Source organism: Maniola jurtina, chromosome 15 (genome assembly GCF_905333055.1).
Source record: "Maniola jurtina chromosome 15, ilManJurt1.1, whole genome shotgun sequence".
NCBI classification, from domain to species: domain Eukaryota; kingdom Metazoa; phylum Arthropoda; class Insecta; order Lepidoptera; family Nymphalidae; genus Maniola; species Maniola jurtina.
This window is the reverse complement of record NC_060043.1, coordinates 7189578-7214666: the sequence shown is the minus strand read 5'-3', so window position 1 is coordinate 7214666 and position 25089 is coordinate 7189578. Positions and strand designations below refer to the sequence as shown.

At 37.3% G+C, this 25089-nt stretch overlaps 1 protein-coding gene across 8 annotated transcripts in view; it reads right to left on the bottom strand.

Moving 5' to 3' along the window:
- LOC123872499 (protein alan shepard) overlaps nt 1–14061 on the bottom strand; it is a 211759-nt gene extending 197698 nt beyond the window's left edge. For all 8 annotated transcript variants that reach the window (XM_045916808.1, XM_045916812.1, XM_045916811.1 and 5 more), the window contains exon 1: nt 13863–14061. In XM_045916808.1, the coding sequence (XP_045772764.1) occupies nt 13863–13919 (57 nt within the window). In that variant the 5' untranslated portion in view covers nt 13920–14061. The remainder of the gene's footprint in view (nt 1–13862) is intronic.
- Nucleotides 14062–25089: the final 11028 nt, after the last annotated feature.

Below are 25089 nucleotides of genomic sequence, written 5' to 3'. Positions count from 1 at the left end.
ACCGATGTCATAACAACTACTTAGGCTATCACTGTTTCTTTTCCATGCCATAAGTACTAGAATCGTCACGAAGTCACCAGAGTGAGCGACACATCCATCCATACTTTAATATTATAAATGCGAAAGTGTGTCTGTCTGCTAGCTTTTCATGGCTCAACAGCTTAGTAACATAGTAGACTTTTATGAAAGGCACACGGTTAGTTTACACCCCGCGCAAGGACATAGGCTATTTTTTATCCTCGGAAATCAAAAAGTTCCCACGGGATTCTTAAAAATCCATACGTTTAACCGATTTATATGAAGTTTGACACAGAGCTTGCGTCCCGGAAATTGACAAAGGCAACTTTTTATCCCGGAAAAGCAAAAAGTTCCCACGGGATTTTTAAAAACCTCAATCCACGCAGACGAAGTTGTGAACATGATCTAGTATATTATATTTTCATGCAGAACGGGCCCATACACGATTATCTCGCCGATTACGATCATCTATCGCCGTATTATCAGTTTGGACGCTCATTTTAGCCCTGTTTTAGCCATACCGATGGCGACACCGTATTATTTAGATCTAAAAGTATGACGTAGTATGAACGCTATAAACTCTCCACATAATATGTACCTACTTCCATATTACCGATCAATGGTCAACGATTCAGTTGGATGAACTTGTGATAAAATCAATAAAATCGTAACAATGGACGGATGCTACCCTCAGCGTGGAAACCGCTTTTTAACGCTTAGACGACGTCATCATCAGTAGGACAGGAATCAGGACACTATTTGTCCCGCATGCCTGGACTATGGTGACGATGCCAGCAATGAAGATCTGTAGGAACCGCGCGTCGGGAGATGATTTGGAGCCATCTTGCTCTCATAGGTTGCCTTTCGGGTCGCAGCCAAAGAGGCCATTTGACAAAGGACCACGGACGGATACATTTAAAATTAAAACAAGCTCATAATGAGTGCAATAAAAGGCATTCGCGTCACTCGTACGATGTGCCAACAATATGCGCCTATTTGAATTCGCCTATAAATAGCGATATTAAAAACTGATCGCGGTCGGCTGATGAACTTTGAGGCGCCACGAGGAACGGGCGACTTGCGTTTTATAATGAAAGAAATTACAACTATACTGTGCTCAATATTACTAATTTATTACAAGACTGCCCAAAAAAAGGAGTGTAATGTTGTCAGGGTTCATGTATGTAACTATGTGAGTCTCTTTGGTCCACCATAACTTCTAAATGCTTGAACAGATTGGCATGTAAGTATCGTTAAAATCCTTACAATATCATCCCAAATGACAATACCTAGTTATAATTTTTTTGAAAATAGTTCAATATGGCAGGGTGTCGCGTGTATCCTAGATACTTGAGATTTAGCATGTAGGATTTATCTATAACGTGCTACATTAAAAACAAAGAAACAGATTGGAGAAATTCCAACGAGATCTTAAAAACTACGGAACCCTAAAAACGAGAATCGCGAGAAAAGTAAGCCAGCCTACTACTGTATAGAAATGAAAATGTTGTGTAATTTTTAGAAATTATTTAGTAAATTACATCTATGATGAACATCAACCCTTTCACCACTCCTATACCAATATAAGATTTAGATTTCAAGGTGGGAATCGTAGTATAAAAGTGACAATGCTTGCAAATGAAGCTCCAAAGCACGAAAGTTCAAAACCTGACCTGTTTCATATAGCCGCAGCAACTCCTTATAAAAATTCGAAGATAGTTAGAGAGGAAAAGATCTACTAATAATAATTACTAGCCGATGCCCGTGCCCGCGACTTCGCCCGCGTGGAATTAGGTTTTTCGAAATCCCGTGGGAACTCTTTGATTTTCCGGGATAAAAAGTAGCCTATGTGCTAATCCAGGATATTATCTATCTCCATTCCAAATTTCAGCCAAATCCGTCTAGTAGTTTTTGCGTGAAGAAGTAACAAACATACACACACACACACATACACACATACACACAAACTTTCGCCTTTATATTAGTGTGAAGTGTGATTAAAGAGAGAACATAGGTTTTCTTTAAAAAAAATCTTTTAGATCTACATAGGCTAAAGCACCTATCCTTCCAGCACTCCTTTTTAGTACACATCAAATGTTTTATTTATATCAGATCTCATTTTGAAAGTGGGAATCGTATAAAAGTGGCAATGCTTGTAAATAGAAGCTTATCCCGACAAGTTAGTCTATCGGAAAAGCGGGAAATTCGATGCGGGCCGCGTTGACGGACGGATCGTTTTTCACCCTGTCCTCTGTTGCTGTACAGATTTTAAATATCCCTTTGGTATTTTCCATTACATTAGGCAAATGTTTGTTTTAGATAGATAATAGTTGGCATTAAAAAGTATTTTAGATCAGTTGGATCTACTGTCCAAAAGAAAAAGATTTCGACGAATTGAGAACCTCCTTTTTTGAAGTCGGTTAAAAACCCCGTGAGGTGTCGGGGGATGACATTGAAGCTGTATTTAGTCTCTCTCGCTCATTCGTATGGAAAACAATTCGCGGTGTCCAGCCATTGAGAATTGTTCGTTCGTTCATTCGTTTCACTTTTGATGGGATGTGGACCTTATACCTAATAAGGTAAATAACGGGCACATACCACGATTAATATGATGATTTTGAACTATCGACATTTCGACACAGTTGCATTGATGGTCCGAAACGCGATGGGACTATTGATGGGAAGCGAACCTTTTACCAAATGTTCAATGTCGCTTCAATTAATTACCCCGAAAAATATACTTTGTCTATTTTAAATTTTCTCATTATAAATCTATTGTTATTCCAAAAAAATAATAAGAATCAATTTTTTATAGTTACTCGACAGTTAAAACACAGCATTTTTATTGTAGTGTTTATTTGTTGTAGGCTCTTCTCAGACCTGGGCGCGTTTGGAACTCTCGTAACCGCTATATCGTGGTTTGACAATCAGGAAGTGTTACAATAGTACCCGATTTGAATAAATGACTTGACTTTAGTGTTTAAACTATCGTGAGTGATATGATATCCATTATAAATATAGACTCGCGTAATCAGTCGGAGTAGGTACGAGTATATCCGACTAGTATTGAAACCGTCCAGGGTCCTCTTTCAAAAAGCCTCTGCTCGCGACTTGAATGAGACTTCTTACGGGAGTATTCCCACTAATCACGTGAATCTAGCCGCTAGCTATTATTGTTTGTTATACTTTCATATAATATATATTATACCTATTCGTAGTTATGAGTAGATTTAGTCGAAGACCTTCCAACGTTAGCTAAGCTAACCTTCAACTTTCAAGTCAGACAGGCGGTCGAAATATTTCAACGTAAATCTGAGAAACTTGAATGGGAACCATTCGTACATAGTCGAAAATGTGAAATTACGAACGGTATGTACCGTTAACGGGTGTGTCGGTTGTTCGCACGTGGCCGGGGCTATTGACCCGGGGGCCGAGGTCTACAAATCGCACTGATGACCGCGGTGGCTGGAGAAAGTTGTAACAACATCTGTAGTTTCAAATTTTTGTATGAATGAAGTGGTGACCCGGTTATCTGATTTGCGAGATTGCGGAATAAATTCCTACAACCTTTTTTAAGGGGTACGGACCCAAAGGGTAAAAACGGAGCACTATTAGTGTCACTCTGCTGTCTGTCTGGTTTATCCGTCCGTTATGTGGCGGGGGCTATCTCAAAAACTAAACTAGTTACGAATATGAAATTTCGGTCAACAACAAATATGTACTGAAAACAACGATTTATAAAATGTGTAAAATGTGTTATATTTTGTGACTAAAACAAACGAACATTTTTAGGGGTTTTCTTTCACGGTTTATTGCGATGTTCTAGTTCGAAAAATAAATATTTCATACACCCAAAATATGATGACACGACAGACGGACGGACGGACGGACAGACAGACAGACAGACAGACAGACAGAAAGACAGACAGACAACAAAGTGATCCTATAAGGGTTCCGTTTTCCCTTTTGAGGTACGGAACCCTAAAAACCACGATGGCGAATATCAAAAAGGCCATGAATATTAAAAAAATTAAAAGCATAGGGTTGTAACTTGTACGTTGGTAATCTTGAACACTTCATTTTCTTTACTTTTCGGACTTTTCAGAATGCACTTCTCGGAGTTAAGAATATAACTTGCGTTTACGGTAAAGGCATCATATCATGAGAAAACCTGCATGCCTGAGAGTTTTCCATATTGTTCTCGAAGGTGTGTGAGGTCTACCTTTCCGCACTTGGTCAGCGTGGTAGACTATGACCAAACCCCTTCTCACTCTGAACTAGATCCGTGCTCTGTAGTGAGCCGACGACGGGTTGATCATGATAATGATGATTTAGTATTATTTTCTAAGTAACATTTATTTAAAAGTTAAATAATAATTACAGGATGGTTTTCAAGTTCTTGGAATCGGCATAAATGTTAGTTTCCAGTCTGAATGTTTAGTCTAGAGTCTAGCTCGACAAACAAACCGATTCTAAGAACTACCTACCTGTTACAAAAATTTGTGATGAAAAAGTTCCTATCAAATATTTCATGATTAAATGAGATAAAATCTACGTATCTCCTGTAAGTAATACATGTTCGTAAAACATAAGATTATATCTTTGCAACATATAAAAGTTTGAACAAAAACAATAACGTACAGCTCCCTAGATAAATACCATATGAACTAGAGATGGACCATTTCACAGGTAGCATATTATAATATTATTCGTATAATATTTTAATGTAATTTATACATATATAGAGGAATGTGCAGCTCCCAGACAAGTCGATAAGACTTAAGGGTGCTAAAAATATATTATGTAAATAGTCATAAGATTTATGTTGATAAAATAAATAAATAAAAATAAACAAAAAACACGTGAAAAGCTTTTTCCTTTGTAACACTTTCTACCTCACAAAGTGAAAAATCATGAAGCAAAATCTCACAAGGCCATCAACCCGAGAACACTCACATCGCTGCGTGTTAGAAAGCAACCAGTTAAAATGTAGCAAACAATCGTTTCACGAAAAGTGAATTTTCCGTGAAAAACCACTCGTCAATTAATATCAGCGCCATTGACCTTGATCATTAGTTAAATTAATATAGCAAACGATTATAAGTAAGAAAATTGAAAAAAAAACGGTTAAGTGTGCGTCGGACTCATACACGAGGGTTCCGTACGATTATGTACTTTTAATTATTTTTTAAATTTATACGGCGGCCATTTTGAATTTTTATTATTTGTTATTATAGCGGCAATAGAAATACTGAGTGAAAATTTAAACTCTCTACTTATAAGGATTCATGAAACCGACCACCAAACCCGTTGACAGACAGACGAACGGACGAACGGACGGACGAACAGCGGAGGCTAGTAATAAGGTCCTGTTGGGACCCTTCGGATACGAAACCCTAAAATTCACTTTACGTGAAAAATAGCCCGTGAAGTAACTGTGAAGAAAAATAATAATTTCTCCAAATAAAAATGATATCCAAGTAGCAATAATGCTCATCCCTCATATAAACCCAGTTTAACCATTTATCTTAATCTCTCGGTACTTTCGTCTCCACTCTAGAACTTAAATGAAGTAATCATTTCACGAATGAAAACTTAAAACTCCGCTCACTCGTCCGTTTCATAAAGCTCTATGTTTGAACACTCTAAAACAATTTCCCGAAGCTTTCTGGGGCACTATAAACCATTTGTACTTCCAGTTTTAATTAAAGAAGGCAAAAGTAAGCGACTGATTTTTGAAACTAGATGATTCGTGATACGCATGGATTTAGGTTTTTGAAAATATCATGAGAACTCTTTGAAAATCAAAGAATAAAAAGTAGCCTATTATATCAGAGTCCAGGGTTAGCTGTCGTTACACCAAATAGTTGACTGCTTTTATTAAATTTATAGACTAACGCTTGGCTGCAATCAGACCTTCTGGCAAGTGATGATGCAGCCTAAGATAGAGCGTAATTGCCTAGAATTTGCCTATTCACTCCTACCCAAGATCCGTCACATATAAAGGGTAATTTACAAGTGCAGCGTGGCGGTAATCAAGTAATTAATACTAAGCCAGCCTCGAGCATTACAAAACGATGGTCAAGCGTAGCATCCCACTGGACCAACACTTCACTCATAATACCCGTGTTAATTGAGAAAACAGACTAAAGTGGCTAGCCTAGCTCATGAATAATAAGTGAGTTGAAGATGAAAGAACACCGGCACCTGTCTCGGTGTGTATTCATTCCATAGGGCCAAAAAGACTACGCTGTGATTGCCTTAAAATCTTAGTTAAGTTTAGACATTCCTATTTATATGGTTTCTGATATTGGACTACCTGAATAAGAAAATACTTAATGTAGTGGTCGTATACAAACCAACACACAAGTGGGAACGCATTATTAAAGTTGCATATAATATGAGAAACTGGAGAACAAGACAGTGTCTATTATTATTAAATAATTCTAATCGAAATTACAAACTTTGGACTCAAGTTCAGTACAGTTTTAGGCTGTTTTGCTCGAATGTAAGTTCAAATTTTTATTTCGTGGACCCAAAAACGTCCGGTTAAAAACAGGTATTTTGATCAGAAGTGCAATTTACACTTTTTTGTTCGTCAGCTGATTTCATCATATACCATTTATTTAAATGGTTTGACTGTTATAGGTTGAAGATCAAAAATTAATTGTAGATGGTAAGACCAGTCTACCTTATCAGGCATACGATATTATTATGAAGAAGAAGGATAAATGTCTTATTGTCGAAAAACTTATTTAATTGCTTAATGATAATTTCATTATGTTTACCGGTTTATGAATTGAAAATGATGTTAATGATTTACCAAACATTTATATTTATATTTTCTTTTAACGTCACTTTTTCACTGAAAATTAAAAAAAAATTTAAGCTCAACAAATAGTCGAGGTACTGCACCAAAAATACAGCAATGTTTCGATAGGTAAATCAAGGTAGTGCTCATTAAGAACAACGAACAAAGACTGATTAATATAGCAGTAGCATTTCCACTCTCTCAGTGAGTCTCGTAGCTCCAAGCAAGTAAAATCGGCTTCTCGAATTTGCCATGAAAGCAAATAATATTCCCTCGAAAATGACAGTTATTATTTTGTACTATTAAAAATACTAGGTACCTTTTGTTGTAGTGTTCAAAGTTGGAGTTAAAATTTCATTTGTTCTTAATAGTCGTGTTATCATAGCTAAGCAACACAAAAACAAAAACATATCAAGTATTACAAAACTTCCGACGTTTTCAAAAAGTTAGTAATGAACAACAAAGTTAAAAAAGAGGATAACAGAAGAGTTGTAAACAAACGTTACTTAATCATTCACGTCTCCAAACTTGAATTGAGTAATTATTTAGCAAAGGAAAACTTTCCAAAGTTCACTTACTCTCAAAACCTTTAAGCTCAAACTTTGAATGATACCCTGTGATATAACATGCTGTCTACTTGTCTAGGCCTGTAATAAAGCAATAGCGGCCGAGTATGAGGTGAAGACAAGTACCTACTTCCCAATTACAAAGTCACGATAATCACACTCATATTATAAAGGCGAAAGTTTGTATGTGTGTGTGTGTATGTTTGTTACTCCTTCACGCAAAAACTACTGGACGGATTTGGCTGAAATTTGGAATGGAGATAGATAATATCCTGGATTAGCACATAGGCTACTTTTTATCCCGGAAAATCAAAGAGTTCCCACGGGATTTTTAACAAACTACATCCACGCGAACGAAGTCGCGGGCATCAGCTAGTGTCAAATAAGCGATTAGCTTTTTTCCTGCTTCTTTGGTAGTCGGAGAGAAGGCGGTGCATTTCGCATGGTGCATGTTGTACCTTACAGATTTGTTTGTTTTGGCGGATTCTAGCGAATTAGGTTCCTCGTAAAATTATCGTTTTAATTGAGAAAACAGACCTTGGCTGCCAACGCTCGTTAAAAGAATAGCGTAAAGCTAAGTACTTGAAGTAGTGCTTTTCCTACTAACTATATCTCAAAGGCATTCATCGGCTTCTTGAAACCCGTTAGGTACTGAAAATACTCGTGCATCTGTAAATCAAGTCAGTGCTTTGACTCGATCCTCTTTAAAAATAGGGCATTCCATTTTTCTATTTTTGCGCATTAAAAATTTCCTTAAAATTACGAGTAAGTAGTACCTAGGTATGTAGAGAATTCACCGGATTGCAATTTCTAACTAACTAAACTTCTCATTTCTAAGAATAACTTGTTACAAAAACATATTTTGTTTGTACAGCTGTGAGTCTATTTTTTTTATTGGTCCTTCAATGACGCCGCAACGGGAGCCTCGGACAAGTGAACATGTTATGAATTTTGCATTGATTTTTAACCCCCGACCCAAAAAGAGAGGTGTTATAAGTTTGACGTGTGTATCTGTGTATCTGTCTGTGGCATCGTAGCTCCTAAACTAATGATCCGATTTTAAATTAGTTTTTTTTTGTTTGAAAGGTGGCTTTTTTTGTTTATAAAGCGCGAATTTAAGTATTGCGCGTTACCTACAATAACAGCTTTTACGTAACAGTATAATTTTGTTTCTCTTCATGAATGAAGTAATTATTTCACATACGGAACACTTTCAAGAGTACTTACAGTTTACACTTGACTACTTAGAAAAGCTTAAGGCCCGAACACTGTAAAGCGGTTGTCAAGTATAACGTCTCTGTGGGACAATACTCCAGTCAAATTGTCAGTGTTAATTGAGAGAACAGGCCAAAGTTGGCTGGCACTGCTCGTTAAGAACAACGAACAAGTGGCTAAGTACTGTAGGCGGTCTCGGAGGAAGTAATCGGCTTGCCGAAAACCGCTGCGAAAACAGTGATTATCTGAAAACGACATTCGTTTGAATACTATTCATCGAATTGTTGAAGAGTTGCTAAGTTTTTGTGTTTATACTTTACAGTTTTGATGCATTTGTCAACCGAAAAGGGACAGAGTAGAAATATTTGATTTCGCGTTGAGTATAAAGTTCGTTTACTTAACTACTGAAACTACACAATTATTATTATGAACAAACGTTTTTGCCAAGATTTTTTTCTGATACGAACCGCCAAGGTGTGGAATGCCCTTCCGGTGTCCGTGTTTTCTGCCACGTGTAACCTAAATACTTGAAGGCAGGGGTGAATAGGCATATTCTAGGCAAGCGCGCTTCAACCTAGACATCATTGCTAAGCATATTAATTCTCGTCAAACGCAACCCTATTTCGCATTAAAAAAAAACCATTAAAAAAGCCACTTAAAAAAATCTGTTTAGAGTGCCTTTTGAAAGTTCAAAAAATCGAAATCACCAAAAAAATATATTTTTAATCACTTTAGGACTCTTTTCGTTTGACCACTCACATTTGAAGAAAATGTCGAAAACCTAACTGCGATGGCACGATATAATATTAATAATTTTGTTATTGTCCAGTGCTAAGAATATCACCATCACCGTGATCAAGCCATCACCAGCCCACTGCGGAGAACAGGACTCTCAGAAAGGCGATAGTCCGCCACGGTGGCCAAGTTTGGATTGGCAAATTTCGCACACCTTTGAGAAAATTATGGAGAACTCTTAAGCACGCAATGATTTCCTTCACTGGTAAAGCTAAGTTAGAGGTGCGTAAGGTACTCGGGATTGAATCCCCGAACTCGTGAACAGGAGGCGGAATTCTTAACTAATGGGTATTACAGCACTAGAGCACATCTGCTGACGCATTATTCACATTTTATCGAAGCGCTCCGTAGACGCGCTACGCTGCAATGACTGGAATGAAAACTCTTAGGGCTCGTGTTTGCAATGACCCATTTAATTCGTAGTACATAGGTAAGTATCCTTGACTAACATAACAAATACTTCAAATTACAAGGCACTAACCTTCACTTTTACAAGTGAAAATTAAAAATTTATAACACCCCCGACAAGTGAAGGTTGTAACTAGAAAAGAGCTGATAACTTTCAAACGGCTGAACCGATTTTCTTAGATCATAGCTAAGACCGCTCTCGATCAAGCCACCTTTCAAACAAAAAAACTAAATTAAAATCGGTCCATTACTTTAGGAGTTACGATGCCACAGACAGATACGTCAAACTTATAACACCCCCCGGAGTTACGATGCCACAGACAGATACGTCAAACTTATAACACCCCTCTTTTTAGGTCCAGGGTCAAAAAGAAGTATTTTATCTCCCGAACTAAACACACAAACAGTGATTTATGGACACTTTTCTTTGTTAGGAATTTGGTTTGAACAATGTTTTACTATATTCGTAAATACGTTTTGAATGGTGGACTGAATATGTAGTGCTCTCAACGTCAAAGGTCAAACCTTTTCTGTATGCGAAATAATTAATCTAGATTTTTCATATTTGTGCGAAGGTTTTCATACGTGTATCAATACCCATTTCATACCGTATCTTTGTCGGTTTCTTCCATCACGCCACAACGGAGCAACGGACCAGCGTGATTTTTTGTATAGATATAATTAAAGACTTGGATATAAATAAAGATGTAGTATAATTAAAGTGACATAGGCTTTTATCCCGGAAAATCAAGGAGTTTCAGTAGGATTTTTAAAATTCTAAATCCGCGCGTGCGAAGCCGCGGGCATCAGCTAGCTTGTAAGAAAGCGAAAAAGAATATTGAAAAGCCAATAAGAATCAAGTGGTAATAATTTTGTATTTATTTTTTCTACGAATACAATAGGAAGTTTAAACTGACAGAAACGTCATATTTTATCAGTCAAATTCGAAGGACCAATAAACATTTTTCCGACCGTCATTTACTTGTATTTACCTAACAGATTTTTAACTTTTAAAACACATCCTTATTAAGTTTCATAATACTCTAATTAAGTTTATGTCCTCATTGTAGGCACAGAACGGCAGCTAAAGATAATCTTTAGTACTTTAAACTGAAGAGACTAATTACCCTTACAATCTTACATTTCATTTTGTACTTACACAGAATTAAGAGCAGAAGTATCCTTAATTTGTCAAAAGATTTATTTTTCGAGTTACGTAAGTGTGCATGATATTTCTTCATTGAATATCATAAGTACTAAACTAAATACTATAATCAGCGTGAATTAATCGCTTCGTATTAGATATATTATATTTTAAGGTAATTTAATAGAAATAATAGTAATAATATAATTAGCATACAAGTATTTTAAGGTAATTTAGGGTGAATTCTTAGAAAAACTAGGGTAAAACCATAACCTTAAGTGGAAACACCGGTTGAGACGCACTTACCTACTTACTGCTAGGTACATCTCAGCTTCCCTTTACACGTAAAGGTTACTTTGTGAAGTGGCTGCATACGGCGGCGAAGCAATGCATTTTAATCCCTTGCGAGTTCGCACTTTAGACTGCAAGCGTGCGGTGGAGAATTAATAGGCCGACGCTTTTCAAGATTGCCTTAACGTTACTTTAAACTCACGTTGCTCTTTTAAAGTTTCTCTGTGTGAAACAGGGCCTTATTACCTACTAGCCGATGCCCGCGACTTCGCCCGCGTGGATTTAGGTTTTTCGAAATCCCGTGGGAACTCTTTGATTTTCCGGGATAAAAAGTAGCCTATGTGCTAATCCAGGATATTATCTATCTCCATTCCAAATTTCAGCCCAATCCGTCCAGTAGTTTTTGCGTAAAGGAGTAACAAACATACACACACACACACACACACACACACACACACACACATACACATACAAACTTTCGCCTTTATAATATTAGTGTGATAGGAAACTCTACTCTTTAGGCCAACTTTGAGTCGATCACGTAAATGTAACAAATCAAATGACCATACTGCTGAGCAGCAGGCTTGTGGCAAATCTTTACATTAACTAGAATTTTTTATTATTGACAAGGTCAATAAAACATTAAGTACCATAATATGAAGTGACTGCACGCGACAAGGCAAAACCCATGTGGGTTCGCACTTTGCCGTGAACAATTTGGATAATAATTTTTATTTAAAAACTAGAGGATGCCCGCGACTTCGTCCGCGTAGATTTAGGTTTTTAAAGATCCCGTGGGAACTGTTTGATTTTCCGGGATAAAATGTTGCCTATGTCAATTACAACGACGCAAGCTACCTTGGTAGGTACCAAATTTCATACAAATCGGTTAAGCGGATGGGTGTTTCGGAATCCCGTGCGAACTCTTTGATTTTCCGCAATAAAAAATAGCCTATGTCCGTCCCCGGGATATAAGCTAACCCTGTACTAAATTTCGTCAGAATCGGTTAAACTGTTGGGCCGTGAAAAGGTAGCAGACAGACAGACTGACACACTTTTGCATTTATAATATTAGTGGTATATGGAAAAATGGATTTAGTTAAAGCTATCAAAAGGACTCTATATAATACCACTCCGCACTGTTTGAGGCTTTTCAAGTCTGTCAACTGTCGATAAATAAAACATTACCATATGAAGTGGTTGCACGCGACGAAGCAAAGCATGTTGATCCCATGCGGGTTCGCACTTTGCCGTGAAAGCGCGCGGTAAAGCGATAAAAGTGCAACACTTTTCAATACCTCGTGATGCTTTTACTTCAATCTTATATTTAACGCTTTTTATTTCATTTCTAGCAGATACCGTATGTCTGCGTGGATGAAGGTTTTTAAAACCCAGTTGTAACTCTGATTATAAGGAATATATGTAGTCTACGTCATTCACTATATTTATCCATGCAAAAAACTACGTCGAACCGGTGCTCCGTTACAATGTAATTAGAAGACAAATCAAGAAACATTAAGGATAAGATATTGAAACTAAACCAATTTTAACAGTAAGTATTACTTATATAAACTAAAGTTTCATGCAGACTAAAACACGCAAATAAACTTCACAAAACCATATTTTGAAGGTTATATGATGCGCTCAAAGTAGCCTAAGCTTCTAAACCGACCACTTGGTAAGAGACGCAGATATATCCATTTGAGCAACCTTAGTTTCTCTCAAGTTGGCTTTCCTCAAGTTAAAACTGCTCAGCTCCAAGCTAAATTAGACATTATGCTATATAAATCGGTGAAGCTCTCCTGACTATGCGTGTAAAGTCCGCCTAGCATAGATGTAGCATACCAATACGATATTATACCTATTTGACTATCATCAGCCAAGAAATAACCTAATTACCTAGGTACAAAACAAAAACAAATCTTGTATAAAAATATCAGGAATTATAGACCCATTTGGCCAATTGCAGTGAAAAATATTTATTTTCTAATTTCAATGAAGTAGAAATACGCTCCGTAAAGATTTCTTTTAGGTATAAAAGTTAATTTACTATATTTATTATAATAAAAGTATTTTGCATTCCTTTCGATTAAAAGACTTCAATTGCCATTGTTTTGTTTTCATAAAACCAGGAAATACTCGTGTAGCCATCTCGCCATAGCTAAACTAAACCATATGACCTTTCAAAAATGCGTAGGCGTAGCGTTCTTTGCGATAGTGTGCTTGCTCTATTCGATGATTGTAACACCTACGCTATTATAGTTCTTAGTGCTAAAATAAACCAACCAATAATAGAAACGGCCTACGTTACAATTAAAATCAGAAAATAAATGATTGTTTGTATGTAGTAGATACAACTGCGCTGTAGCGTTTCGCTACAAGTGTTTATTTACCTAAGTAAAACACGTTCGGCGCGAACGAGCAAGACGCGGAGAATAATTAGAACCTTACATCACTTCGCAATCATAATACTTGGCTAGCGATTCTGAAAAGTTCCGAAATAATACCGCGGAAGCTGTAGAGGTTACCGACGCTACGCTGTCGTAGCGGCAAACATATGTTCCGACCACGCGGGCGGCGATCGATACGAGCTAGGCGGGCGGCATGCACTTACCGTGGTCATCTTGAAGTTTAACTTTCGCTGCAACGCAGTCTCGAGGTGAAGAGCCATTTATGTATCGTTCACGAAAAGTCCACGTATAAAAGCGGGGGAAACACTATAACATAGTTTAGTGCGTCAACAATAAGTAATAAAATCGCGTAAGCCGTGCGTAGTGTATTCAGCGTGGCAGATCGCGTGTTCACACAGCCATTTTAGCCTGTCAAGTTATTCGCGTTTCGGCCGCGCGGCGCTGCCGTCGCCAATCATTACGACTGCGCGAGGACAGGCTGCCGGCAAGCGGCTCCGAATGTGCGGTGATGAGGGCGCGAACATACCTACTTTCATATCTATAGAAGACCAATACAATGTTTAACATGTAATCGAATGATTTTATAAGCTTACTAGATGATGCCCGCGATTTCGTCCGCGTGGATATATGGTCTTTCAAAAATCCTTTGGGAACTCTGCTTTTCCAGGATAAAAAGTTACCTATTTCAATTTCCATAACGCAAGCGACCTCTATACCTTTCATATAAATCGGTTAAGCGGATGAGTCTTTATGATTCCCGAGGGAACTCTTTAATTTTCCGGGATAAAAAGTACCCAGCCTATGCCCTATAGCCGTCCCTGAGATGTAAGCCAGCTCTGTAGCAAATTTCATCAAAATCGGTTAAACTGTTAAGCTGTGAAATGTTAGCAGACAGACAGACACAGTTTCGCATTCACAATATTAAGTATGGATAATATTTTTTCTAGCTTTTCGGAGTTACGAGTATGTGCGTTTTCAGAATGAAATATCGTGAAGAAATCTGTACGCCTGAAAGTTCTTTGTAATGTTCATCAAGGTGCGTGAAATCTGCCTATTCGTTCTTGGCCAGCGTGGTGAACTTTGGCCTAAACCCTTCTCATTCTGAGAAGAGACCCGTACAATGGGTTGATCTTCCGGTAAGTAAGGCGAAAGATAAAAACGGCTGAGAGTAAATTCAAGTCTTTAGTGATCAGTTTAGATACGTATGTAACATAACTTCGTTTATACATACAATATTTCCAATGACATTATCATTGACTGTAAAAAGTTACAAAATACCTTGCCGATGCTCTTTCCGTTTGGAACGTATAACACGCCGATTTCCCAGATTTTCCACCAGGCATAGATTTATGGCTAAACTTTTAATTGGGGCTACAGTTACACTTTGGTGACATATTGCGTTTTTATTTATATTCGTATCGTTGGCGACGCTTTCAAACGAATTTCCTTTTGAAACTAAAAAATAGTACCAAATTTCTATGTAATATGTGCACTAGTTATAAATTCGTATATTTGCTTTAAAACCAACTACCTAAATACTTATCAAAAAAAAAATACTTTTACACAGATGTACTTAATCGCACTGTCGACATATTTAAATGTAACTTGGCATACTTATATAGCTGATACCTACTCCGCGTTATCATCTACTAGCCGCTGCCTGCGACTTTGTCCGCGTGGATTTAGGTTTAAAAAACCCGTGGGAACTCTTTGATTTTCCGGGTTAAAAAGTAGCCTTTTTCACTCTCCAGGTCTTTTACTATACTCATGCAAAATCATATCGATCCGTTGCTCCGTTGCGACGTGATTGAACGATAAACCAACAAACCAATAAAAGAACACACTTTCGCATTTATAATAAGGGTGGTGATAGGTTAGCTTTTATTTCGAAAAACAACAGAGTTCATTCGGTGTAGGGAATGAAATTGTTGTCGATGTAACTCCATCAAAACTAAACCTTTGACAATAGCTCAATGGTCGTTGGTCAGTACAGACTGAGATCCAATAGATCGTAGATTCAAATTTCGATCGTAGATTGCCTCACCTATTACTAGAACAAGCTTTACGCTCAGATGGAGGAGAAAAGATTCAGGGTTGAATTTTCAAGAATACTTTCTTAGTGGATGTCTACGCAATAATAGCTTTCTGCATGCTCAGCCCAATCCATCCAGTAGTTTGAGCTGTGCGTTGATAGATCAGGCAGACCTTTTCTTTATATTTAAATTATAGGTTTTAAATGTTACATATTATGAGCGCATGCCTTAATGTTCTTTGTAGAAAAAAAGTGTCATGAAATCTGAGTTGAACAAGTGTAAATTAAAAATTTATAACACCCCCGACAAGTGAAGGTCACAGTAACTAGAAAAAAGCTGATAACTTTCAAACCGCTGAACCGATTTTCTTGGATTATAGCTAAGAACACTCTCGATCAAGCCACCTTTCAAACAAAAAATATTAAATTAAAATCGGTTCATTAGTTTAGGAGCTACGATGCCACAGACAGATACACAGATACACACGTCAAACTTATAACACCCCTCATTTTGGGTCGGGGGTTTAAAATAGTATAATGCAGCAAAATATCTACCGTAACATAACAAAGTGCAAATTCATTTTGCCCGTATACTTCAGCGTCGCATCGAACACTGTATGTATTTATATCAGAACCGCAGACGACAAACTTTCCTGCATCCGAGTAAGATTCTGTTACCTAACACGTGAAGAGCGTACTACGTGAAACATAAACTTGTGAGTCGAGAAACATGTCGTTTAAATTGGCCAAAGTGTTGCAACTCAATATACAACCAATTTTCCGTTTAAGTTTTTTTAATTGCGTATTAGTCTTAACTAAAATAAAAAATCTAGTTTTAGAGTGTTCTTAGCTATAATCCAAGAAAATCGGTTCAGCCGTTTGAAAGTTATCAGCTCTTTTCTTGTTACTGTAACCTTCGCTTGTCAGGGGTGTTTTAAATTTTTTATTTACACTTGTTAACAATATGTATTTAAGTGGGCACTTATGTGACTAGGTAATCGCACAATTGCCTAGCTGATACCCGCGACTTCGTTCGCGTGGATGTAGGTTTTTTAAAATTCCCGTGGGAACTCTTTGATTTTCCGGGATAAAAAGTAGCCTATGAGCTAATCCAGGGTATAATCTATTGCCATTCTAAATTTCAGCCCAATCCGTCCAGTAGTTTTTGCGTGAAGGAGTAACAAACATACACACACACACACACACACACACACACATACAAACTTTCTCCTTCATAATATTAGTGTGAAGTGTGATAAGTATGAGTTATCATGACGTGCTTATTATTCTTAGACGAGGAGGTACAGATATACGAGTAGGTATAGTTATAGTTCTCTTTGTAGTTGTAAATCTCAAAGATCTCTGCAAATAATAATTTGAGAGCAAAGCTTGGTAAGCGGCATTCTCGGAGCACTTTAGACGGTGCCTCAAGACTGTGACACTGTTTCCTCCTTGTGTACTCAAACTAGACGACAAACAGAAGTCAGACTGGGCGTTAGCTCATACGTTGCATTGCACGGCTTTAGTGTTTCCAATTTAAAATGATAGATGCTGCTTCTACTTGCTCCAATTAAAGTTTAAAATCTACAGTTTTGGACATAAATTTCTGCGATTGTTTTTATGCAGTTCAGAGATTCCGTGTTTGACATTTGTCTTAATTAGTTCAGGGTGTTTTCTATATCATCGTTTCAATTTTAGAATTTTAAGTGTCACAAGTAACTTTTCGAGAAAAATGAAACAAAACATGTATATTTCTTAGAATGTATATTTCTTATCAAAATTTCTAGAAAATATATAGAATCTATTAGTTATTTGAACTTCATCATCATCATTATCAACCGGTAGACATCAATTGCTGGACATAATATTATGTCTCTTGTAGGGAGTTCCACACTCCACGGTCTTGCGTCGCTGTCTCAATCTCCCTGCGACTCGTTTGATGTCGTCTATCCACCAAGTGGGAGGGTCCAACGCTGAGCTTTCCGACGCGAAGTCACCATTCTAGCACCTTGGGACCCCAACGTCTATTGGTTTTTAGGGTTCCGTACCTCAAAAGGGAAAACGGAACCCTTGTAGGATCACTTTATTGTCTGTCTGTCTGTCTGTCCGTCCGTCCATCCGGTTGAGCTATGTCGGCTATGAGCCCAAACGCAGTCCTAAATAAATAATGTAGGAATTTTACTTTTAAGTATGTAAGTAGGCAGTAAATTAAAACTATTCTAACTCACAAAGTTTAAACTTTAGCCCCATTTATTTTATTCTGTTAGGTTTTCCGCTGATGTATAAAGCGTAAAGAAATTAAAATTCAAAGAGGCTTAAAGTTCGCCGTCGAGGTTTATGATCCCACGCAGCAGCGTATCATTGCGAATAATGAGTGCCCTATTTTACTCTCTAGCTATTATTTGGCTGGTACTTTTGTAATTAATTGTTTTGTTTTACTTTAGTTCGAAGTTTTCGAGTTATTCAAAAGCTTTTTATGTGAGGTCACAACTAAACTTTATTTAAATTTTCCCCCGTGCAATAAAAATTATCTTTACGCTCATTGCAGGGGAAAAGGAATATCACTACCTATTTTATAAGAGCGAAAGTGTGTCTGTTTGTTGGTTTATACTAAAATCACATACAGCGGAATCACAGATCGACGTGATTTTCTGCGTGGGTACAGTTAAAGACCTGCAGAGTTACGTAGTGTACTTTTTATCCCGGAAATCAAAGATGCATTTTAAAAACCAAAATCTCCGTGGAAGAAGTCGCGAGCAACAGCTAGTTAGTCATAATTAAATACTTAATATACTTTGTTCAAAAAAAAGAGACGCGTAGCTTTTCAATATTGATGATATGGTACTGCAAAACTGAACCCTAAACATTTTATACAAGTATGATAAGATGCTACAACCACGCTACGGCTAAAAGTCGCAGACAAAGTTAAGAACTTTAGTCATAGCGTTTGAGACTGAAATCGGAGTTTTTGCTTGTATTCTGTTGTTGATGTTTTAAGCTGAAATAAATTAAAAATCAAAGAGATTTGTTGCGCACAAAGCTTTGTGTGTATCACAATCATGGACAAAGACATCGTAAATAAATAAATGTTGTGGTACTATAAAATATTTATGGTTATTTTTATGATTAAATCGAGAATTGGGACGCCGGTTCTGGTCAAAGACCTAATAGTTAGAGTTTGCAATTTGCAGATCTACTAAACTTTGATTGTTATCATCATTTTCTAGGTTATCGTTCTCGGGACTTTCTTCCGGTTGCAGAATTTACTACCCTACCCTATATCCATACTAATTAACTAATACGTATATATTACTTAATATAAATGCAAAAGCGTGTCTGTCTGTCTGAAAATTTTTCACAGTTGATACATTTAATCGTAGAAATTTGGTACAGAAATAGCTTCCATCCCAGGAAAGAACTTAGGCTACTTTTGGTCCCAGGAAATCAAAGAGTTCCCAAGGGATTTTTAAAAACCAGAATTCTGACGGTCGTAGTCGCGGGATTGATCTAGTCACAGAATAAATAGTTTCTAAGGTTTTCTTCCCGAGAGCATAGAGTAAGAGAAGAGAACGTTCGACATAGTGAACAACAGTGGCCTAAGATATTGAACGTAGATGACATAACTTTCGCCTTGGCGAAGAAAGACAAGTTCAGTCGACTGGGAAAAGGCTAGGGGAAGAAGAGAAGATTTTATGGGTTCTACGCAGCGATATTCAGAATGTTTACTTTCCTTCTTTCAGGTTTTTATTTGATTATAGAAAAGTGAGGTTTAAAAAGTTTTCTTAAAACATCCAAGGATTCGAACTCCAGTTGATATCGAAACCTTCTATCCCTTAACTTATCACGGTTAAGTGATTTATGTATTTAACAGAAAACATTAAACCGCGATATTTTTATTTCCATTTTGTTGTAGTCGAAAAATATACGCTTAATGAAACAAAATAATAAAACATACAGTTGAATTTTTTTACATGCTAAATCCCAAAAAGTGGGCGCAGATTTAACGCTATCGAAAATAGATTCACTAACTCGTTTTCAATTACAGTTAATTTATGTTCTTTTTGTTAAAAAAAACTATTGTTGTTTATTTGAAACAGTATTGTTTAATTGGAACTCTATTAAGGGTCCTAGAGCCCGTAAGTAATTTAGCGGTTTTTAACTACAAATTGATACTGTTATTTCTTTATTAACCCCCGACCCAAAAAGAGGGGTGTTATAAGTTTGACGTGTGTATCTGTGTATCTGTCTGTGGCATCGTAGCTCATAAATTAATGAAACGATTTTAATTTAGTTTTATTTGTTTGAAGTGGCTTGATCGAGAGTTTTCTAAGCTATAACCCAAGAAAATCGGTTCAGCCGTTTGAAAGTTATCAGCTCTTTTCTAGTTACTGTAACCTTCACTTGTCGAAGGTGTTATAAATTTTTAATTTACACTTGTAACAAGCGTTAATTAGCAGAAGTCCGTGATGTACAAGGAGCCATAAGATTAGTTTGCTATAATCCGCTAAAGCAGATGTATGGCGTGTGATCCGCTGTATGGTGTGACATGCAGTATGCAATAATATGGTCCAGTCGCCCTGCCACTGCTTAACATGCAGGAAAAGCAAGCCACCACCAAGCAGCTCCACACAATTTTTTAAAACATGCCCAACGCACATTCCATTCCGACATCGGCGCGTCCCCAGGATGATAGTTATGGTATCAGTAGTTGGTGAGATATATTATTATGGTTCCATGTTATACGATTTTTAAACTCTTATTTTCTGCGTTGCCTCATTATGGCAAATTAAACCTGCCAGTTGTTCCGTGGTTCATTCAATTTGTTTACTTCGATATAAGTTAGCCCTTAACTGCGATCTCACCTGGTTGTAAGTAACGATACAATCTAAGATGAAAGCGATCTAACTGTGCAGGGTTATGGCCTTAATATAAGAACCCAGGTTATGGCAGTTTCATTAAACTCATACCCCTGATTGATTTCTTCTTGGGATCGTACCGGAAAGGTATCACTTGGCGGCACGGTTTTTGCCGGTAGTGTTTTAACTAGCCACGGTTGAAGCTTCTGACCAAACCAGACCAGAGACAATTATTTAGAAATTATAAATTCCCAATTGCTTGTTCCTAGTTGGAGCAAAAAGCAGAGTTTTACTCATTTTGAACATGCCTAATTTCCCCACTACGTACATAATAATATGACATATTATGTATACTTTACTATCTCAATTTATATGAAGTTGTTGGTTCAATCTCTTAATTTGATTATATTAGGATCTTGGCCGCTCGCCAAGTGCTAATATTTTATGGATACTATAGTGTCTATACCTAATCTTAAGGACGCTGGAACAACAACATGCGACAACGCGGCATGCTACGAATGGAAAGATTAATTTTGCGATCAACAGCATGCGGCATTCTATTTTATGCCGAGACAACATTGTGCTTTAGAATTCATTTCGGTACTACAGTTTGTCGAAGATTGTGGCTAGATTTAATTGTAGCATGGAGTCCTGTGGCATGCTTTAATGTCGCATTGTGTTGCACTATCGTAAAACATCCTTAAAGAAAGGCTTCATCAAAATCGCGAGGCCTTTTTTCGGTTTCTGCCACACATGCCACAATTTATTCTAGCGCTTCTTCTACTTAAGGCATTTTAGGTTTAATTCTCAAGCAGACGAAGCGCCGGGATAAGCAACACGGTAAAACATGTGATTTGTGGTACCATTAACAAAATAAACGTTTTTCTTTCTTTCTGTCTGTTCTGTAACACAAATAAAACCTTATCAAACGGTTGCGTTGATTTTAGATTATAAACAAAATTAGGATCTGGGGGAATCAAAATTAGAAATAATTCAATTTTCTATTTTTTTCTTCTATCCCTTTCTGTACTTTGGTGAAAAATTATTTTTATCCGGTATTTAATGAATCAAAAAAAGGATGAAATTACAGGCAAAATAAGGAAATAATTTAAATATCTCTTACTTGCTTATAATTTTGTACAGAGTTTACTCTTTCTTTTACACAGAGAAAACATGTCATGATTTTGATAGGGTTTATGGATAAGGCAGGCAAAGTTGGCTGTGTTTCTGGTGCACCTCGGACGTTGTGTGGGGAGTAGGGACTTTATTGGTCTCTGGTCGGTGTACCGAAGTGCCGCTGTAGTGACCACAAATTCACGGTTCTTGAAGTTTTCCCTTTATTTGTGCTATAAGGTGCTACCTGCAAAACATGATTCTTGGTTAACGGGAAATACAGCATAACCTATAGATTTTGATTCGTCCTCAGTCTTGACAGACCCGACAGACAGACAACGAAGTGATCCTTTACGGGTTCCATTTTTTCTCTGGAGATACGGAACCCTAAAAAAGGCATAGTCGGTAGCACATAATATGATACCACGTGGTTCGAAACAGTTTTTCAAGTTGTTAGAGCGCAGGGGATAATTCATCAGTCTGCAACTCGTCTAGACATTCTAACTTTAATTGCCGTTCAACCGATGTTCGTAATAACTGGAATTTCAAGCTTTTTTAACTTCTCAAATAAACTATAAACGAAAGTTCTTTATTCTATGATGAAGTTTTAAATTAATAAAAAACGTGTGAATAAAAATTATTTCTTCAAAGAACAACAGTTGTTACTGTAAGTATCTTGGTAGGAACCTAAGTTCCTAGTTAGATTTGTACTACGAAGAAGGTAATATATTTTCTTACCATTTTGTGAGTAGGTAAACACTACAATTGAAATTAATACCAACACTGACATCATCAAACAAGTCGCAGGAGTCCGCTTTCCAGCGCTGGATTCAGGTGGCGCAAGACCGTGGAGCGTGGAAGCCTGTACAAGATACCTATGCCCAGCAGTGGACGTCTTTCGCTTGATAGTGAAATTGACAATATATACGAAAACCCAAATTTCTAATGCGAGTATAGGTATATTATTAGCTGACGCCCGTGACTTCGTCCGCGTGGATTTAGATTTTTCGAAATCCCGTGGGAACTCTTTGGTTTTCCGGGATAAAAAGTAGCCTATGTGCTAATCCAGGATATAATCTATCTCTACTCCGAATTTCAGCCAAATCCGTCCAGTGGTTTTTGCGTGAAGGAATAACAAACATACACACACGCACACATACACACAAACTTTCGCCTTTATAATATTAGTGTGAAGTGTGATTTATGTCAAGATTTTCATCATCCTTTTACGAGTATAATTGAAGCATATAATAATAAAAAGCGCACCTAACAAAGTCAGGCCAATAAAAGTGCAAACTACACGTCGCCTACAAGTAGGTACATGGAAATGTCAATTGCATACTCCCATTCTTTTTCACTCCCCGTTATAACAGCAATAACCGAGATGAAATGATGAAAATTAAGCGTCCCCTTACGTTATCATGATTAGAACAACGGTACGTAAGTGCTTTCCAAACGCCCGCGGAAAGAACAATGCACACACTCAGCTCCCTTCCTTCTTAGGGCGCGTGCATACTGGGCGGCATGGCAACAGACCGACTCTTTAGCATAGCATATTTAGCATAGGAGATAGATGATGTGTTCGGGGTGAAAGGTTTTATTTGTGTTAATATAGTTTACTAGCTTATGCCCGCAATTTCATCTACGTGGATTTAATTATTTAAAATTCCCGTGAAAATTTGTTAATGTTCCGGGATAAAAGGCAGGTTATATCACTCTCCAGGTATTTCACTCTATTTATAAACCTAACATTTTCAATAACGTTGAGGCGTTGAAGAACAAACCAACAAACACACGTTCGCATTTATAATATGGGTAGTGATATCTTAGAGTAATTTTTCTTAGACAATTGCATTTGTATTTTTGTTGTTTTTCATGTGGCATGTGATTAATAAAAGGCGTTATATTATACGTTTTATCTTCCAAAGTAAACGATATCAAACGGGTCGCAAAGATCCGTTGCAGGCGCAAGATCGTGTCATGTGGAAGTCCCTACAAGAGACCTTCTCGTACGTCCGCTCGATAGTGGATGTTTATCGGTAGACGATGATGTTATACCTACAGGTATTCGACGCGGTACTAGTCTTTAAAACGATGAGTTATTGTCACACTTCACACTAATTTTATAAAGGGGCAAGTTTGTGTGTATGTGTGTGTGTATGTTTGTTACTCTTTCACGCAAAAACTACTGAAAGTATTGGGCTGAAATTTGTAATGGAGATAGATTAACCTGGATTAGCACATAGGCTACTTTTCATCCCGAAAAATTAAAGAGTTCCCACGGGAATTTTAAGAAACCTATATCCACGCGAACGAAGTCGCGGGCATCAACTAGTGTGTATATAAAGCTTTACAACTCGGTCATTTTATTCGTAGATTGTTGATATAATAGAGCACTTCTAGTATAATGTACACGTGGCCCTAAACACAAATCTTCCCACTAGCGACTGTAGTTTGCTCATTTGGAAGAAAAGAAAGCGCACCCTCGTCACAGTCGAAGCCTCCAGTCTTTTGTTGGAACCGCGTTTGTTCCCAGTGGCCATTCCACTAATTGCGACCACCTTTTGTCTGCGCACAAATTAGACGTAAATGTTCGGAATTTCAATAAATTTAGAATGAAAATTCATCACTGCTCTTTTATTTTCGACAATTAAGTGTTGAGGTGAAACGCTGACGGCTGCGATTCACTTTCCTTCGATTATCTAATTATCGTTCAGTGAAATCTTGTTATTATATTATCTGTCCGCTCAAATATTGAAAATTGGTACATAACTACTTAATATAAAAGTTTATCATCATCATCATCTCAGTCCATCGCCAGCCCGCTACTGAGAATGATCTCCTCTTAGAATAAAAAACCATAATCCACAATACTACTAGCCGATTGCAGGTTGGTAAACTTCACATATTATCTTTGAGAACATTATGGAAACCCCGCAGGCATCAAAATTTCTTTACAATATTTTTTTCACCATCAAGGCTTTAATAACTTAGCAAAAGTTAATTCACTTCAATCAGTGCCTAAAACTTTATCACTTTCGCATTGTGAAAAAAGGTGATTTACTATTTAGAATACAAGTTGGGGAAGGAACTCTAACTCCCCCCAAAAAGGAATTGGATGAACCAAATTTAAAACAAGGAAGCAAGACATTCATGTAAAAAACATTACCCTCCTTTTGGTGCAGGCATTTAATGTCTCATTAGCCTCGATAGCTCGACGGCTAAAGGAGCGGACTGAAAACCGAAAGGTCGCCGATTCTAACCCACCCGTTGCACTATTGTCGTACTTACTCCTAGCACAAGCTTTACGCTTAATTGGAGGGGAAAGGGGAATATAAGTCAGCATAATAAACTTAGCTAGGTATAGGTAATAAATAGTCTTCAAAAAAAAACGAGAGAGGTAGACGTAAGAAACAGGTAAGTAAATGG